The 20,438-nt window shown below is 32.5% G+C and overlaps 1 protein-coding gene across 1 annotated transcript; it reads right to left on the reverse strand.

Moving 5' to 3' along the window:
- Positions 1-10,051: 10,051 nt before the first annotated feature.
- Positions 10,052-13,560, reverse strand: LOC149423351 (trypsin-like). The gene is made up of 4 exons (XM_089632961.1): positions 13,501-13,560; positions 12,899-13,094; positions 11,460-11,718; positions 10,052-10,428 (listed from the first exon to the last, which is right to left on the reverse strand). The coding sequence occupies exons 1-4, from the start codon at positions 13,544-13,546 to the stop codon at positions 10,066-10,068; spliced, it is 864 nt and encodes a 287-aa protein (XP_089489087.1). The 5' UTR covers positions 13,547-13,560; the 3' UTR covers positions 10,052-10,065.
- Between the last annotated feature and the right edge of the window lie 6,878 nt (positions 13,561-20,438).

The following is a 20,438-nucleotide window of genomic DNA, read 5'->3' on the forward strand; positions in this document are numbered from 1 at the left end:
ACAGCCGTTTTTTAAGCATTCTTTTAAAAAAAGTTAGGTATGTACAAATTTAATAATAATGTAAGTAAACTGGTGTTTCCTTCGCATAATGAATTAGTTCAACATACAGATTTTATAGGAAGAAAAAAAGAGAAAATAAAGAATAAAATACAACCAAATATAAGCCAACGTTTGTTTGGTTTTGTTTTGTTTTGTTTATTTTTTTGTTTGTTTGTTTTATTTTATTTTGTTTGTTTTTCGAGACACGAGGAATATAATTCACCTATTTTGACCCCTTGTATAAAGTTCACAATTTAGAAAGAGTTCAGAACAAATTTCTAAGATACGTAAATTTTAAGCTCAAAATTCCAATTGAATACATTAATTATGTCAGCTTGATGAATCAATTGTAGAGGCAGTAAAAACTTAATTGACAGTTCTGCCATTGTTGCTACTCTTAAATTCCATGTTCCGACTAGGAACACAAGACAAAATGCAACATTCTTCTGCAACACATTATCAAACACACTTACTAACCAATAGGCTGCAAGATATAGGCAAAAATTTTGGGGTACTATTGACATATCAGACTCCATATATAGAATTCAGCGTAATCTATAACAGCACTTTGTTAAATCCTACAAATTATAGACACGTTGGTAATATAGTTTTAATGATTTGTCTAATATGTAGTATTATTACATGTTTTATTAATATTGCTTCATTTTCAGTTTAACGTTATTTCAAGCATTAAAAACTTCGTGTATGATATTCGATTTTTAATTATTGAAGACAATATTGGCAATTTTAAATTTAGTTTGAAGCAGAAAAGATATGGTCAAATCTAGGACTCGAACCCTTGCCTTGCCGGTGCACCACCAACTGAGCAAAATTGCTTTATGCCTTTGGTGCTCTTTCACTCGTCACTGTAAGTTGATTAATATGTGAATTGTTATGTTTTCATCTTACCCTCATGTAGTATCTAATTGTACCAATTTATATTGATGTACCTATCGACTTGTAAAATATTATTGTGTTAAGTGGGAGTTATTTATAAATGTCTCTTTATAATTTTTCTTTTTAACCAGATCAATTCAAAATAATAATATTCTTGTAATGATTAGGTTCTAGGTAAGTCGTTATCAAATAAAATAAATCATGGCTGCAAGAATGTATTTCCGCTGATAAATTTAATGTCATTTGCAGGTTAATTTGAATTCTTAGAAAGCTTGAAAAAAATCATCAAGTAACATATTTTAGTTAAACGTTTGTCTGATTAGTTTCTTAGAACAGAGTAATATTATTTGGCCAAACAATGATATTGTATATTGTATTCGATATCTTTTCAGAATAAATTGTGGTTTCGAGAAAATTAGAAACAAACTTTTTTAGGCGCGAGTTTTACTGTTCACAGTTACTAGTGAACTACTAGAACTTAGTGACAGTGAAAAATTATTTTTTCTTGTTACGCAGCTTATAATAATAATAATGTCATAGATTTTTGATTGAATTAATTCAGTTTTCTAGCATACGTCAACAAATATCTTTGATAACTAATTGCCTTGGGACGAGTTTCACCGAATTTGAAAAATTCATCAATTTTAAAAGAAAATATTCAAGTTCTATTATTATCCAAGTACTGAAAAACAATCGGACCGTGATGATCTGAACAGATCTTAAAGTTTAACTTGATGAATCGTTCAAATTCTGTGGAAAAACCTTCCCTTAGTCTTTGTCCAGGAGTGTGAAAAACCCTTATTTAGTCTTTGTCCAGGAGTGTGAAAAAAACCTTCCTTAGTCAAGGTCCTGGAATGTGAAAAAATCCTTCCCTAGACTTTTTAACGTAAAACTGCACGAGAATCCCTACTGCTCCCAACCGTCTGGAGCTAATGAGACCATGGCATCCCCAACTGGTATATTTTGTGTGACTTAAGGTATTGGGGAGGGGAATGAGATGGGGCCATTTCAAGCAATCTTTCAATTTGGAATGGTGGTCTAACACCAGGGCGGTACTGAGAGTATCTTCACTCAGGATGTGCCACAAGTATACTGTATTTAAATTATTAAATTGTGAAATATCACAAATTCATCAAATAACGCCTGGATTTGAACCAGCGATATATCTTAACCACGGAGGCCGTCTAGGATCATTCTCCCTGCATGTACGAATACTATAACGATTATAAGCTTTGTTGGAGTGTATCTTGTACTCGCTTATTTGTTGTTTTTGTAATTATTTGCTGTTGATTATATTGGGACATCTTGTTTTGTGTTTCTCGGCCGCTCGAGTACCCACGCGACGTCATTACGGCAAGTGGTCGTCTCGGTGCTCAATTACTTATATTATTAATGGACCGGATATAAGAAGAATCAACACAGAATCACGTGGGTGTAGTTTTATGAATGAATTCCAGTAACTCACCTCGGATACTATCGTAGGTCTTATTCTGTACTCACATTAGTTGGAATATACAAATTAAAAGAAGTTTATCCTTTACCTATACATGACAGAGGGAATATACATATTATCCAATAACTTTGTTCTTAACAAGAATGCTTGATTTCAACAACTCCATTTTTTTAGAGTTAATCTCTGGAAATATATTTAATTCAATTATTTCAAAAGAAGTTAGCTTATATATGTTCCGAAAATGCAATGGGGGAGATCTCTGGCAGTTTTAGGGTCCGAAGGCAAAGACTTCTGATTTTCAGAACATGTCAATCAACAAAGCCACTCAACTGCTTAACGATTCTGCATTGACCATCTACATCAGAGGTTCCCAAACTTTTTTGTGTCGTAGACCCCTTGCCATGTTTTTCTGTTTTTGGTAGACCCCCTACTTACCTGATATTGATTTTTGGTAAATTTCTAACTGTAGTGAAGTTTAGTGTTAAAAACTTAAAGTAAAGACACATGTTCAGTTTTATACATTTATTAATTGAATTTAAATTAAAACTACTCAAAATAAAATTTTGTTTCTGTTATATAAAATAAACGTAACATAAAATAAACTAAGCAATAAGTAAAAATTTTTAGTGGGAAGGGTGAACCTGATGCTTTAATAATAAATTATCAACATTTGGCGTCAATTTTGTAAGGTTTAATCTTAAGTCTCCTCGGCTAATGATGTCCAGTCTGTTTCTTCTTTTCGTTAGGAGATTGGTAACAGCGCTGAACCCCCTTTCCACTAGGTATGACGATGGAAAGGAAATTAAAAATTTCCTCGCTATATTTCATAATACGGGATAAGTAACGGGTATGTTTTTTTGCAGCCAGAAGTGCTGATATCCGTGCTTAAACTGAACCTTAAGTTCTTCGTTTGTACTTATTTCAGTCAGTTCCTCTTGTTTTATGACATTCGTTTCTTCTATGTCACCATATGGTTTAATTATCCACGATGGTATTACCATAGTCAAAACATCCTCAAACCTAGTTTCAAAATCTGAATAGAGACCATTTAAATGTTGAAAGTAGGTTGAAACGTCGTCTTCCTGGCAGTTTGTCTGTGACAAATTGGGGAACTGGGAAAATTCGCCCCGTCCAATATTTTGCTTCATTAGTTTAGCTCTGGCAAGAAACGCTGATAAGATGGACTTTGTTATCAAATTTAGACTGTCGCCTTGTAACTGCAAATTAACCATATTAAATTTTGTAAACAAATCTGTTAAATAGGCGATGTCTGTTTTCAACTTCATTAAATTGTCTTTTAAAATTTTATCTTTAGTATCCAGAAATTCTAAAATAGTCTCAAAAAGTGCAAAAAATCTTGTCAAACATAAGCCTTTCGACAGCCAGCGTACTTCAGTGTGAAGGAGTAATTGATGAAAGTGTTCATCATTTTCTTCACACAACTGCGCAAATAACCGCGTATTAAACGCGTTGCTTCGGATTCGGTTTACTGCATCAATGACTAATTGAAGAGATTCATGTAATCTAACACTCAAATTTTTAGCAACTAAATGTTGTCGATGGATGACACAATGTATTGCTAACACCCCTGGCACATTTTGTTTTAAATAGCTTATAAATCCACGATAACGTCCAACCATGGCAGGTGCTCCATCTGTAGCTACTGATATTATATTTGATAAAGGGATTGCTTTTTCAATGAAGTAATCCTTCAAAACATTAAATATTGATTCACCTTTAGTGTCGGTTAAGTGTAAGTAAATAGGTAGTATCAGTGTATGTTGAGATCCACTATCGTGGACCCCCATTTTCATTTTATGGACCCCCAATTTTTTTTTTCGCTGACGTAGACCCCTTGCAGGTTGTCATAGACCCCTGGGGGTCGATATAGACCACTTTGGGAATCACTGATCTACATTCTATACGTCACTTCCAGGCAGTTCAGCAAATATCTCCAGAGAGTTTTTCATTCAATGTGCTCTTCGACCCATCTTTGGGTGAATAGAATGGCTGACATCGTTTTGGATGAAGAGAATGGCTGACATCACTTCTCGCATTCCCGCTTCTCTTCCCCATATAAGAATGCCATCCGATAATATTGTGATTTCAATGTAGATCTATAAGTCGTGCTACGCACCCAGCATAGTTACACTCAAAGTTGAAGATTGTGATGATATTTTAAAACAATATGCAAATAAAATAAAGCCAAAGGTAGATTAAAGCATTTACCAAAAAATTTTTAGATTCTCGACAGTACAGTTATTAAATGACTTTGTTGTACTGAACATCCGTCAAATATACATTTAAATTTTATCTATACATTATCATAAAGACAAACTAAACCATCATACTGCATATCACAATTACGAAATAGACATAGACATCAACTAAGACAAATTCCACCTATGGACAAAGACATTACCATAATCTGGCACCATTTTTAAATATTTAAACATTATACATTAACCTAACGAAAACAAAAATTCACCCAAGGATAGCCAACAAAGGCATTATCTATTGCGGACAAACATCTTCTACTATTAAATAATAACGCACTCCACACCTATATTTTTATTACTAATCTTTTCTTATCATTTATTTGTATCTCTTTTTTCGTTTATGTTTTTCTCACAAACTCTCTGACTAAATAACTATCCAGCCTCAAAAAACACTATACTTTTAATGTGATAGATTTACAATGGTTTTGATATCTTAATTAGCAAGTAGCTGGAATAATATATAACTGTGTTCACACCTGCCAAGAAGTTACCCCCTTATTAACTATCCCCTCGGTCTCTACAATACTTGACAGCTAGTGCCATCAATAGGTAACCTATTAGACTAATCTAGTATAATGTACAACAGATTTTGTCATAGTTTTTATCACAATCCCACGTTGGGCGCCAATTTATAACTGATTTTACGTCATTTTTTTTATCACAACCCCACGTTGGGTGCCAATTTACAACAGACTTTGTGCTGTGCTAAAAACTGTTACGTAAAATCTGTTATAAACTGGTTTCCAACCTGGGGTTATGCTAAAAACTGTAACGTATAATCTGTTATAAACTGGAGTCCAACCTGGGGTTATGCTAAAAACTGTAACGTAAAATCTGTTATAAACTGGAGTCCTACCTGGGGTTATGCTAAAAACTGTAACGTAAAATCTGTTATAAACTGGAGTCCAACCTGGGGTTATGCTAAAAACTGTAACGTAAAATCTGTTATAAACTGGAGTCCAACCTGGGGTTATGCTAAAAACTGTAACGTAAAATCTGTTATAAACTGGAGTCCAACCTGGGGTTATGCTAAAAACTGTAACGTAAAATCTGTTATAAACTGGAGTCCAACCTGGGGTTATGCTAAAAACTGTAACGTAAAATCTGTTATAAACTGGAGTCCAACCTGGGGTTATGCTAAAAACTGTAACGTAAAATCTGTTATAAACTGGAGTCCAAACTGGGGTTATGCTAAAAACTGCAACGTAAAATCTGTTTTACATTGGCGTCCAACGTAATGATTAAAACTGCTTTAAAATTTATTTTACTTTGAACCACAATTTCTTTTGAAACTATTTTTTTAATGTCTATTTATCTTTTTAAATTTCTTAATGCATATTTTCTTCTCCGGTGAGCTATTAATTATTAGATTAAATTACTGCCACATCGGAAAACCTTAACTACAGCCACGTGAGGAGGTTTATACTTAATGTATATGCATCAATCTTTGTTAATAAATGATCAAAAAAATATGAACATATATCTTTATATAATGTCATTTTTACCTGTGAGCATTCAGAATAAGACCACTACTCGCATGTTCGGATGTAGGCGTTGTTTGGGACATATCGTAGCAAGTAGGAGATAAACAAAAACAAAAAATGTTGTTCACAGTCGATACCCATAATGGTAATGTGTGGAGCCTACACGCTTTCCTCCACGGGTTCTGAAGTGAACACTACGTGCAGATATCTTTTTTCAATCAAAAATCATTTTTCTGCTTTCGAGTGCCTTTGAGAAGCCATTTTTGGGACAAACAGATAGTTTGAAGAGTTTTGGGAGATTTTTTTTAATATCATCATTATTTTACGGCCGAGAATCGAACCCCGATCTATTGCTTGGAAGGAAACTATGATGACCATTACGCAAACATCTATTATAGGAATGGCGTTATAAATTCGTTTCATGGACGGAAACGATGAGGAAAATTATGTATTTCTTAAATTATAATTACATTGTATAATAACGTTTTAATTGCTTAAAGAGCAGCACCATGATACTCGTAGTTGAGAAAGAGTGTAATTTGAACAAAATAACACTACGGTGCAATAATTTTTTTTTTTTTGGTAAATTAATATTTAAGACAAGATTTTTTATGTATAGCGCAAAGGGTAACAATTATTTCATAAGCAATAATTATTAGCCTGAAACACTCATACACATTAAAAAATCTCCTGATAAAAGATACATGACGCCAACGGGACTTGAACCCGACAAATAAAGTTGGTTGTTTCAGGTGAAAAAATGTAACAAGCAGTAATTGTTGAATGAAACACTAGTATATATTGAATTATTTCGCGGATAAGAGATAAGCCGCCATAGCTCAGTGGTCAGAGCTGTCGACCGGAAATCGAAAGGACACGGGTTCAAGTCCCGTTGGAGTCATGTATCTTTTATCAGGAGATTTTTCTCAATGTGGATGAGTGTTTCAGACTAATAATTATTGCTTATAAAATAATTGTTACCCTTTGCGATATGCATAAAAAATGTTGTCTTAAACATTAGTTTACCAAAAAAAAAAAAATTAATAGATGACAAGTTTTAGTATCTTCACCAAAAAATGTAGACAATTTGTCTCGACGCCATCTAGTGAGAGAGTTAGCACTTACAATGCCTTTCTCATATAAAAATAAAGTTGGTTGTTTCAGGTGAAAAAATGTAACAAGCAGTAATTGTTGAATGAAACACTAGTATATATTGAATTATTTCGCGGATAAGAGATAAGCCGCCATAGCTCAGTGGTCAGAGCTGTCGACCGGAAATCGAAAGGACACGGGTTTAAGTCCCGTTGGCGTCATGTATCTTTTATCAGGAGAGTTTTCAATGTGGATGAGTGTTTCAGGCTAATAATTATTGCTTATAAAATAATTACTACGGTGCAAGTTCATATTTTTTACAATCTATATCTGGACATTCAGTGTTAAGAATTTAGTAGATGATTCTGCATCATAATAAGGAAATTTAATATTCGAACTTGTTATGTTTCAAAGATAGAAAATCGGATGAATAAGTCAAATTGACAGATTCGGGAGGAAACCAAAACATAAAATATGCTAGAACGTATCAATACAATATTTCCATCTCATTTTATTTTAGGTTCTTACCACAATTTCACATGCACTAAATCCTTATAACTACGGTACTTATTCCATTTCTGATATTGAAAATTCGTTGAGGAATTCCATTACAAAGCAATAAAAAATTTCAAACTTTATTTGAGAAATAAATAAATCGTCAATTAAATAAAAAATAGATAAAAGTAAATAAATGCAAATAATAAAATATTAAATAAAAGTTATTTGTCGGTTTGTCAACATGTAATATCGTTTTTAATGTATCAATGATTTTCTGCACTTATTAGCGCCTTTGATTTTTCCCAAAAACAGCACTTTGCAAATTATCCAAATATTATTATTATTCTACCTGTTGATATTTGGTAAGAACTTTAATGCTCTATAATAAGCGCTAAAAAAGTAGAAAAAGATGGTTTGAAGGGGAGATAAAATGTGAAAACAAAAAATTTAAAATAACAATAATAGTTAAAAAAAATGAAAAAAGCATCACATAACATAAAGTAGAGCAAAAATCTTTCGACAAATGTCAAGTAGCATTTAAAGAAACACTATGATATCTATTATATGAACATAAAACAGAACCAAATGTGATTTTTTACAATTTTTGGTGAGCGGATTTCGATTATTTTTTTTCCGTCAAGGGAATTTCAGACAATTATTTTTTCAACTCAGAAAATGTAAATAAAAAACATAAATATTATTAACAGCTTAAAACCTTAAAATGTTTAAGGGAATTATGTTATATTTATGTTGAAATTCGGAAAACGAGATATTTTTGCTCGGTTTTGTCTTACTACGTCATTATTTATTCGGAATATTAAAAAATATATATTTTTGTATTATTTTGGCTTTTATATCACGTAATTGTGGTGCAATGTTTAAGTAGTGTGGATTCTGAAACTGTATACTAATTAAAACATTATGAATAGATACACAGTCACAGTATTTCAAGAAAAGATAAATAAAACATCAGATTATATGCGACGAGATAAGGCAAAAAAAAACAAATTAATCACGTAAAAATATTCTTATGAGTGCACTCGTTCGCTAAAAGAATAAGAGATTATTAATCAGCTGACTTTTCTGCCTGATTAGCTATTGAATCAATAACAAATTACCTAAAATGAGTTTATTTACTAGGTTTATTTATTCCTACATGCGACCGTTATTATCTTATTCAATAATTAAATATTATAATTGAGCTTATAAGTTTCAATAAGTTGATCCTAATAAATTGGATTAAAATGACTTATTGGCCTTACCAACAAACAAAAGTACTGGATTTGTGAGTTCCAGTTTACTTGAATAGTACATAAAATAATATATAAATAATATTATTGTAAAGAATTGCCATTTTTAAAAACGACAGCTTTTTAAAAGTATTTTTTTCACTTGATCTTGCCATGTCTTCCTCGGGTCTTACCACTTTTTAGTTAGAATTTGTTTAATTTGATAGTGGCATGTCTTCCTCGGAAATCCTTGACTTTTTCTGTTAGTCACTTCCACGTATTACATCATCCTTACCATTTTTAAGTTAGAATTTGTTTATTTTTATTTTGGTACAATATTTTTTTATATTTCAGAGTTATTCAGTAATTTTGGCCTCACTGGGTGGCTTACCCGTGCTGATGCCTTCATTTTATAATTTTAAAATATAATCTACATAATACATTTAAAGAGAAAATAATACATTTAAAATATAATCTTGTGTGTTTGTGAGTGATGTGTGTTTTATGTTGGTTTTGTGTGTTACGTGTTTAATTTTATAGTTCCTTGTTTTCCTCTAGAATCCTCGATTTCTTCTATCAGTCACATCCACGTATTACATTATCCTTACCCTTTTTTCTATCATCACACACGCCACATTTTACAACACTTAAGAATTTGATTCATTTGATCTAAAATCAAACATACTTTAATATGGCATTCGCTATGTTAAGTGATCACATCCGAATAGACAAGTAGGTACATCCCATTGCCCATTCCATTTTATGTAGCTGATTTCAGCGGTTGTTCGGTAACACATACAATTAAAATAAATGTGTAAGCTGAGAATTTTTTGTTTTAATCTTTCTACCAACTGAAAGTTTTTACCTGCACCGAGCACTCATCAGAATTTTTGTTTTTATTGAATCACGTTACCTAATAAAGTGAAATAACATTTTCAGTAATATTTGCTTCCCTTAGACACAAGACACAATTAATGAGGACTCGGTTCACCTTTGTATTATGTCTAAATAATAATAACATTTCATTATTATCTTTGTTTATTTATTTAGTAATCAATTAAAAACATTTATAATTCTGTGTTTTGATATATCTTCTAATTGTATGTAGTAGTAATCTCGGGATTGTACCATTCCGTAGTCGTTTCTGCCCCCTGCTCCTGAGTTGTCGTTATCGGTGTTGTTGTTATCTGTGGATTAAGCCAATCTACGTAAGGAGTCACGCTCGTAAAGATCCAGGGTGAGAAAGGAGTTCCGCAGTCGAAGCTCCAGAGGGTGATTCCAACGAGTGTGCCATCCACCACCAGAGGGTTGCCCACATCCCCGTAGCACAGGTCTCCAGGTTGATCTTCGGCGGCCTCGGCGCAGATCACATCTGAGGGATGAACCTGCCTGCAGATGGCCTGGTCCACCAGCGGAACCATGAACTTTTGGAGGTTCTCCGATTTTCCTCCCGCAGCCTGCAATTGTTTTTTGATTTATTTAACCACCATTATTTAGTACCATTAAACTTACGAGTAATAAATACAAGACTTTTAAAACAAAACCATTTTTTTAATTGCATGAATATATTACGTCATATGCATTGTTGAAGCTAAGGTTAATATGTTAATCCACAAAAAAAATATTTTTTTAAATATCATCTTACAGTTTACTAAGATCGACAACAACCAAGCTGCTACGGAAAAGGCATTTTGAGATTCAATTTCTTAGAACTGTGAAATATAAAATAAAGTATAATAATTTTAGTCATTAACTGAGAACAACGTATTTTGATTAAAATATATCGTAAACCACATTCATGTTGAAATCAAACTAAAACTTAATAGTGTAATTACACAATTTTTTATTTTCTAAGACTATTAAGAAAAAAATCGGGTAGTGATGGTATTTTCATTTTATTTTTATGTTGCTAAACAATATTTTTTTTTCTTTCGATTTAAAGTGCGCAGTTTCGATTTGCCGACAAAACGACATGTTCGCTTTTATTTGTGAACTCGGCGGCATTGACGTCATGCTGAGCGAAGTTGGTGATAGCTCACTTACAACGTCACAAATATTTTGTAGCTAGATGGAACCGTTTCTGAATGTGCGCTTTTTAAAATCAATAATTATGAATGAAAATTCTAATATTTCACATTATTAAAACAATCAGAATCAGAAAAATAAAACTTTCAATCTTCAACACATTTTTAACGGTAGGTACTGTTATTTTTAATTATCTCTTTTTTTTTAATTTCTAAAGTTAAATCCGATGTACGTACATATGAACTCTCTAGATTTAAAAAGAAATAAAGGAAAAAAGACGTTTATAACTGAAGCCAAAAATACAAAGTTTAAGACGACCCTTTTCACAACCCGGAGCAACTCCGGGTACACGTCAGCTTGTATGTAAATATGTTTTTCCCTATTCTGACTACTTCCTTGTTCCTTCGCTGTAAACTCTTAAAAAATAAACTGCACCTCTTATATAAAAGAAAATGGTTCTTACGGTTTTGCTCCACCCGGTAAGTTCAGCGCTAGAGATGTCAAAATCGTCCCTGTTAGACAATGGAATAATGGATGCTGTTGATCCCAGGGTGATATCTCTCTCCAGAGTCATGATGCCAATGTTGCTCTGGTAAGACTCGTGGTTAAAGTTTGGATGGAGCAGCGTCTCCTTCACCCAAATCTGCTGACCTCCGAATCCAAAGAAGGTTGTCCCTGCCTTGATCATCAGTCGATGGGGATATTCAGGGGGTGAGAGAGCGCTGGGGATTTAAGGTTTTTATTTTATTTATGTCAAACCGCACAATAGACCCAACTGCTCCTAACCTTATGTATCCAGTTAGACTGTGGCATCACAAATTGGGGTATGTTGTGAGGCTAAATGTAAGGAGGGGTCGTTTTCAACTTATTAAGGGATAAAATTTAAATATCCTTTCAATTGTATTCGTTAGAATAACAATGGGAACGGGCACACATCAACATGAATTGCTTACAACCGAGCATTCATTTTGAATCATCAACATATTAATTTGTATTGTCTGTGATGATGTACGTGATATGAAATAGTCCCGCGTAATTATTCACTTTCAATAAACTTTTAGTTTTCTAAATTTGAAATGATTGTGGAAAACAAACGACAAAGTAGTTACCAAAATTATTTTACTTTAATAATAATTCAATATTTTAAAATAAAACATTTCTTTTGTTTATATTTTCAGATGATCTTTCAAAAATTGACAGATCTACAACTTAATCATTAATGATTTATAACGTTTACTAATGGTTCATTCAAATGCTAAGTTTCTGATTACATCTATTTTTTTCATAACTGGTGAGACTGAGGAATTTTTTTATAAATGCTTTTAGCTTCACAAAATCTAAAATTATAAAATCCCATAATTTTTTCACTTGTTTGCGCTATTATTTTAATAAAATCAATTGCACAACTTTAAGAACTGATTCCTACTAGGCACATACTTGAATTATACTAGAAGACAACATAGGTGATGAAACCAAAAAATATGAGAAGTGCCATAGATAAGCTACGAGAAATATGGGGCAGCACTGGAATAGAGATAAAGTGCTAAGTCGTTTGAAATATGACGGTTCAATTACATTATTTTTAAAACATTATAAATTACAATTATAAAATGTCCACAGTGATTCTAGTTTGCAAAAGGATAGCTCTCCCCACTGGCATGACCTTTGGCATGTTAGAACCGCAGGCCGGGAAATTAAATAGTCCATGCTGTCAGTTACGGAGATAATCATCGGTAATATATAAATTAATGTTCCCCGTGAAATAAAATCTTTCACGAATCGGAGAGAAGAAACATGAGGCTATATGAAAATTCTTTTTTACCGGTAGATGGTTCATTCTGAGAAAATGTCAGTTTAACAAATAATTGATATTCTGAAACAGTTTATCTGAAAGTAGCTTACTAATAAATACAGAATCCTGATGTCACGATGGTGTCAGGTCGGATGATGGCTCCACCACAGTGATGGCGGATGATGGTGTCGATAACTTCGAGGATAGCCACGTTAAAAGGTGCCTGGATGATGTCAATAGCCAAACCAGCTGTTTTGACTTCTGCCACCGGAGTTTCAAATGAACCATATGGAACCACCGCCGCCGCTGAGGAGGGAAAACAACCAATATTTATTTAAAACTTATTATTATTGGTACAAACCGAAATGGAATGGTCCGAGGAAGTGGTTTCCAAAGAAATGGTCTGTATATTTGGAAGAAAAAAAATTTATTTTCTCACAAGAAATCAAACGAGTATCAAGGGGATGCTTGCAATAGAAAGGGAAAAATATAAGACAGAAGTACAGACAGACTTCAGGACGTAAGCAGTTCCACCTGGGAAGAGATTTGTAGGGTAGAAATAGTTCTAATTGGAAAAAAATAATTGGGAAAAATTAATGGAACTCTTGTCCTTTTTCAATGCGCTGATTTTGTAATATTTGAATTTGAAAGCCTATCAATCATTAAAAAAGTTATTTGAGAATATTAAATCTACATTTCTGTAGGAACTTACAAGCAGCTAAGTGCAGGAAAATTAACGAAATTAAAGGAATCAACATTTCGAAGGAGGCACTGACACAAAATTAATACTGAGACACTTGGTGAATTCCTCTAATATATAGTTATTTCACTATCACCATTTCACCTTAATCGTGTTTATCTTCAATCTTCTTCAACCGCCTCACAATGCATCCATACAGGGTGCCTTGTGAGGCTAGGTTTATTTTTACTCGTTTCGTTTGGTTGATTCTTAAAAACTTCTAAGACCTTATCTTTTGCTCAAAATATTGTAGAACACACTTCAAAATAGTTTCTGTTCAATAGGGGAGCCAGAACGATCCTTACGAGTACGTTGCATATTATTCAAAATAATAATCTATGGTGTGTCCCTATGTCTATATGCAATTCGGGCTAAATGAAATCTAGAACACTGAATTGCTTGGATTTTCAAAATTACAAAAAATTTTGGGAAAGATTCAGGCAAGATATAAATGACCCTGTGTTATTGTTTTTCCTATTGTAAATTTTAAATCTTCACAGATAGCATCCCCAATTGTGAATCTTTATTTTCTACTTTTCAGGTAATCAATAAACCACTGCAGTTCATTGCCATAAATTCTTTCGTCCTTCAATTTCATTTTGAGTCTTTCTTTGTCTATCATTTCAAAAACACCTCTAAAATCCAATAACACGGCTATTGTGCTCTTTTTCTGATCCATACACGTTTTCCATTCATTAATCATACAATTTATTGCTTTTTAACAAGAATATTAGTTTCTAAACCGGGGTTCTTATTTTACTAGAATGTTATTATTTTCAATAAATTCACTCATATGTTCTTTAACTATGGATTCTAGTAGTTGTTCATATTTTAGTAATCTATTTATTTGTCTGAAGTCTTCAACATTTTGGGCACGGGTATTATAGTGGAAGTTTTCAATGAATGCGGAAAAATTCTCTTTAATAGAAATTCATACTGCACCTTTGATTATGCCTTTGGTTTCATGGTCTGCGCTAGTTTTATATAAATTATAATCCGTAATAGAGTATTCTTTTGTTGACTAATTTTACTTGTCGTTAGTGGGTTGCAAAATTTATCGGAAAGTTGATGTACATTGCTGAAACTGAAATTACAATCAGGCAATTAATTTTTCCCTTTGAAATATTTGAAACACACTATAAATAATATTTCGTAATCCAAGATGGTCCGAGTTCGAGATAGTATCGCATGGCCTTCCAGTGTGATGCATTACTCTAATGATCACAATCTGAAATACGCAGGTAAAATTGAATTGTGTAATGGATTTTGGAGTTTGAAGACACATTTTTAATAAATTTTTACGTAATTAATTATATTGATAACAAGATTTAAGTGATTCGAGGTAATTATGAATCATTTGTGAAATTAACTTCATTTTTTGGTAATCTATTTATTGGTCTTAAGTCTTTTTTGCATTAACTTTTTTGGGTACGGGTTTTATGATGGAAGTATTCAATGATTGCGGAAAAATTCCCCTTTAATGGAGAGTCATTAAATCCAGCTCCAGACTAGAAGAGACGAGAAGATACGAGAAGAGACAAGAAGAGAAGAGAAGATACAATAAGAGACAAGTAGAGATAAGAAGAACCAGGAAGTGTGAAGAAGAAGCAAGTAGAAGGAAGAACTAAAGGGAAAAAAAACAAACAAATAAACATTATACTAAATCAATTCCTTTATTTCTGCCCATCCTAAATTCCAATATTGTCTTATTACTCTTATTAGGTTTCGATTTATACCAGTCGCTTATACTCCTACCTCCTTTCTATCCTTAGAGGACGTATTCCAAGCCCTAAATAATCAGTTGGTGGTACATTCGTATCGTTTCGTTAACGCTCTATTTTTACTGTTGGTCAACAAATCAATAGTTAAAAGCTTCGATTTATAAGTTTATCGATGGTTAAAAGGAAACAGATTTAGTTGACGGGCTCCGTTTTCGAGGGGTAAGGATCTCGACCAACAAGCTGTAGATCAAGGGTTCAAATCCCGTCCTCTTTTCCACCTCCTTCCTCTCCCCACTACCTTCAACCTCAAAATATTCCCCAATTGGAGGTGCCATATTCTCATTAGATCTAGACGTTTGGGAGCAGTTGGGATTTTTGGGCGGCAAAACATAAAAAAGTTTATTGCTTGCCCTTTGACCTTGTGAAGATAATGTAATATAAATAATAATTATAGTGTTTAGCAATGTACCTTCTTATTTTAAGAAAATAAAATTATCTTATTCTCCTTAAAAAATAATCCACAAAATTAAAAACAATGCATCAATTTGGAATTCAGCAGAAGACAGCTATAAGCCATTTCATTAATTTCTAAAATTAATTATTTGATTAAACTATCAGTCCTTCTGTTGTAGGTATAGGTAGGACCTATATAAAACAAATCATTCCTCAAAAATCCGTCAACTGCGCTCCACTCTGGTGTCAGTGCTTGATAATAATAGTATTTTACAAACCGGTAATTCGGGAGGGGGGGGGAGACATTTTCTCACTTTTAAATTAAAAACTTTTGACATTATTCTCGTTCTTGGGATTTTCATCGTACAAATCTTTTTTTGATTTTTCATGCTAGATTTTTGTAGACAATTAATTTTTTATACTTTCGTTGACTAACATTAATAACGGTCTCAATTTGAAGTTTTTACGAGCCATATCCACAATTTTGATAAAAAACGATATCATCATACATGGTTGTTGTGCAATCCATAGGTAGTATGCAATGATGAGGAAAATGACAATTGGTTAATAACGTTTAAATTACTTAAATGTCAGCACCTTGATGGTTCTGAAGTAAAGTGAGTGTTCATATTTTTACAATCTATACAAAGCAGATGGTTCTGCATCATAATAAGAAAATTTTATATTCGATCACGTTATTTTTGAAAGAAAGAAAATCTCAGGAATGTGTGAAATTACAAGTCGGGAGGAAACCAAAACATATATTCTAGAACGTAACTCATCTCATTTTACTTTTGGTTCTAACCATTATTTACAATGCAGTAAATGCTTATATAAACGGTACAAATGAGGTAATATAAAATTTCTGATCCTGAAAATTCTTTTTGGAATTCATATTCTAGTAAAATGACTATTTTAGGCATTGGTCTACTGTAATACCTAGGAATTTTATTTCGGTTTTGGTTTCTATTACTAAACATTAGTTATTGCAGTTATGTTGTTGTGCATTTGTCCTAGAGTGGATCATAATGTGTATTTCCTTAGGCGTTTCTTTTTATTCAGTGCTAAATGGTATGTAATAAGTTTTTTCCGAAATTAGTGTCAATTAATTTATATCAAACCATTTTTTAGTTTGTTCATATCTGCGTTAGCCATGTTGTTAATTTCCGTCCAAGTATTAGCTTTTATTATCAGTACTATGTCGTCTGAGTATGAAATAATTTTGCAATATTTAGAGACATTAAATATATAGTTAACATAAACGATAAATATCAAAGGGCTTAAATGTGTACCTTGAGGTATTGAGAATTCACTATATTCAGAGTCACTAACTTGATCAATTCATTTAAATTCTCGGCGTCTTTGATTAATTAATTATCTAACTAAACTAAACAAATTATCCATGCTAAGACTTTTCCACTTATTCCAATGCATTTTAATTTATTCATTAGTTTTTTATGTGATATACTGTCGAACGCCTGCTTGTGTTATTTTTGAAGCCAAATTGATTACAATTTATTATTTTCTAAAAATGCCCAAATTTGTTTTTTTCACAACCTTTTCATCTTTGCTATATTTGTTAATGGTGATATCGAGCGATAATTTTATGGATCTTTACGACATTTAAAGAAACACTGTGATTTTTTCATATCTATAACATGTACACAAAACAGAACCAAATGTGTTTTTCACAATGTTATGTATCAAGGTACGCAGTATGGTTTTAGGGAAAACCTGGGTACTGGTGACGCTATAGCTAATGTAACAAATACAATTATTAGAAAATTGGATGAAGGCAAAAAATGCCTAGCAGTTTTCATTGATCTTCAAAAAGCTTTCGATACCATTGACCACGAAATACTGTATTTAAAACTAAAAAAAAATGGAATAACCGAAACAACCCTAAACCTACTTAGAAGTTACTTAACGGGAAGAGAACAATTTGTACAAATTGGTAAAAGAAGGAGCAAAACTCTACCAATTAAGTACGGTGTCCCCCAGGGAAGCGTATTAGGACCTATACTATTTCTAATTTACATAAATGACCTTATGAATCTTCCCATCAAAGGAAACATAATGAGCTTTGCAGATGACACTGTAATTATATTCCATGAACGTGATTGGACAAGCACATATAAGGAGGCTGAACATGGCCTAACTGTTCTTCAAAACTGGCTTAAAGCAAACTCCCTTACATTAAATGTGAATAAAACCAAATATTTAATTTTCTCCAAAAACAAAAGAGGACAACCAATGAATGAGCATATACTCAAACTACATGAATGTCAAAAAAAAATTCCTCAATGTTCCTGCTCGATTATAACTCTAACCAAAAGCATAAAATATCTTGGTATTGAAATTGACGATAAACTACACTGGGATTCACACATTGATCGAACTTCAAAAAAGTTAACTAAACTCATCTACTTCTTCAAAAAATTACGGAACATTTTGTCAGCTAGGGATTTAAAGAGAGTTTACTATGCTTTATGCCACTCCAAATTGGAATATGGAATAATAGGATGGGGCTCAGCAGTATCAAAACATATAAAACAGCTGAAGGTAACTCAGAATTGCATCATAAAGACCATACTAAAGGTTCCCATAAGGACGTCAACAACAGAAATTTTTAAACAATTTGACGTTCCAAGCATACAGAAAATCTATGCCAAAAACATTTTGGTACCACACCTCAAAAATAATTCTCAGGAAAACACCTCACATACTCATAAAACCAGAGCCCTCTTTTACCCTCCACACAGCATCCCCAAAGATGACATAGGCCCTGAGGGAAATTATTTTCTTCAGGGCCTCCTGTGTGGAGTAAATATTAAAAAAAAAAAAAAAAAAGAGCCAAACAAACAGAGATACTAACTATACCAAAGTGTAACTCTACCTTTGGACAAAAAAGCTCTGAATTTTTAGCAGTAAAGGTATATAACAAACTCCCACTTAGTATCAAACAAATCAAAACAAAAAACAACTGCATTAAGAACATTAAATCTTGGCTTAAGGAATTACCGGAAAAAGAACTTACTAGCATATTTAAAACATCGTCGTAGAAGTTTCTGGAAACCCTTACCCAAAACATGGAGCCATACCATAGAAGTCGCTGAATAACTTATCCAAAACCTAGTCCCCCTCAGCACAGGATCTCCTAGTGAGGAGGACTATGAATATAATCAACATCTATTTTTTATATATATATTCATATAAAAATTTTTAAAAAATGTATAATATAGCTACTAAATAAAAAAAATAAAAAAGGGAATTTCATATAAAACAGGTTGAAACGGTAAAGTGTTAAATGTTATATTTCTGTAGAAATTCGGAATACCAGGCCTGTTTGATTGGTTTTGTCTTACTACGTCTTTATTTATTCGGACAGTTGAAAAAGATTTTTTTTTGCATTTTTTGGCTTTTATATCATGTAATCGTATTTGGGTAATATTTAAGTAGTGTAAAATCTGAAACTGTAAACTAAATAAAACATTGTGAGTAGGTACACTCTAACAGCATTTCAAGAATTTTTATATTTATTTCATAAATAAAATATCGGATTATATCAAAACCTCCTAATCACAAGGCCGCACAGTGGGCTGAAAATCGCCTTTCATAGACATAGAGACTTGAATTTTCAAGGGTATTTTTTTTGGCTGGTAATGGATTCTGCTGATCATTAATATGCTATAAAATTTCGTATGAAGCAATTGCGTGTACAAATGAAGGAGTTATCATTTTTTAAGAAAAATTTGTATGGCACTGAAATTAAAATGAGGCTATCTCTGGAATCATAAGGTTGGCCATTATATCCTTAAACACAGATATACTACTATTTATTTTTATTTTTTTGACATACTTCGTATTGTGGTGCAACTTGCGATTTTTTTTTAAAATCCTCAAAGTGATCAAAGCGATTTTCAGCCCACTGTGGGCCGGGACACTTATGTTTCCGCCTAAGTTTTTCAATATATTTTTTTTTAAATCGTTTTAATTTTTTTTTCAATTCATTCTTATTTGAAAAATTATAGTTAATTTAAAAATACTTTTTTGGAGGTTCTCATTTAAGTTAGGAGGCTGACGACAGCGAAAAACAAACAAATTATTCGTGATAGACAATAATATTTCAAGACTGTACTCGTTTGCCAAAAAAAATAATTATTAATAAGTCGACGTTTATGCCTAATTAACTAATGAAACTGCTAATATTTAATTACCTAAAATGATTTACTCATTACTTCATTTCCAAGGTATCTGTTTTTTTTTTATTTTCTTTGGGATTTGTTGATATTGTCTTCTTCAATAATTAAATATTAAGATGAAGTTTATAGGCTTCAATAATCCTAAAAAAATGGACAAAAACAACTTATTTGTCTTACCAACAAACCAAAAACCCTAATAATTACATAGTTTATATTTTATATATTCAACTGCACGTGTACCCGGGAATGCTCGGGTTTATTAATGGTTTGGAGTAGAGGTGAAGCGCATATATTTGCAATATGTTATACAGATGTTTGGAACAGATATGGTAAAGATACTTTCGTACTTAGTATTTGTTCTTAAGTATTGCGAGTCTTGCGAGTATTGCGCGCCTTGCAAGTACTGCGCGTCTTACGAGTATTGCCCGTTTTGCGCATCTTGCGAGTAATTTGTAGTATTGCGTATAAATAGTATTGCGCATCTTGCGAGTATTGCGCATCTTGCGAATATTGCGCGTCTTGCACAATACTTGAA

This window comes from Hesperophylax consimilis, chromosome 6, assembly GCF_061612785.1.
Source record: "Hesperophylax consimilis isolate HC1 chromosome 6, BYU_Hcon_1.0, whole genome shotgun sequence".
NCBI lineage: Eukaryota > Metazoa > Arthropoda > Insecta > Trichoptera > Limnephilidae > Hesperophylax > Hesperophylax consimilis.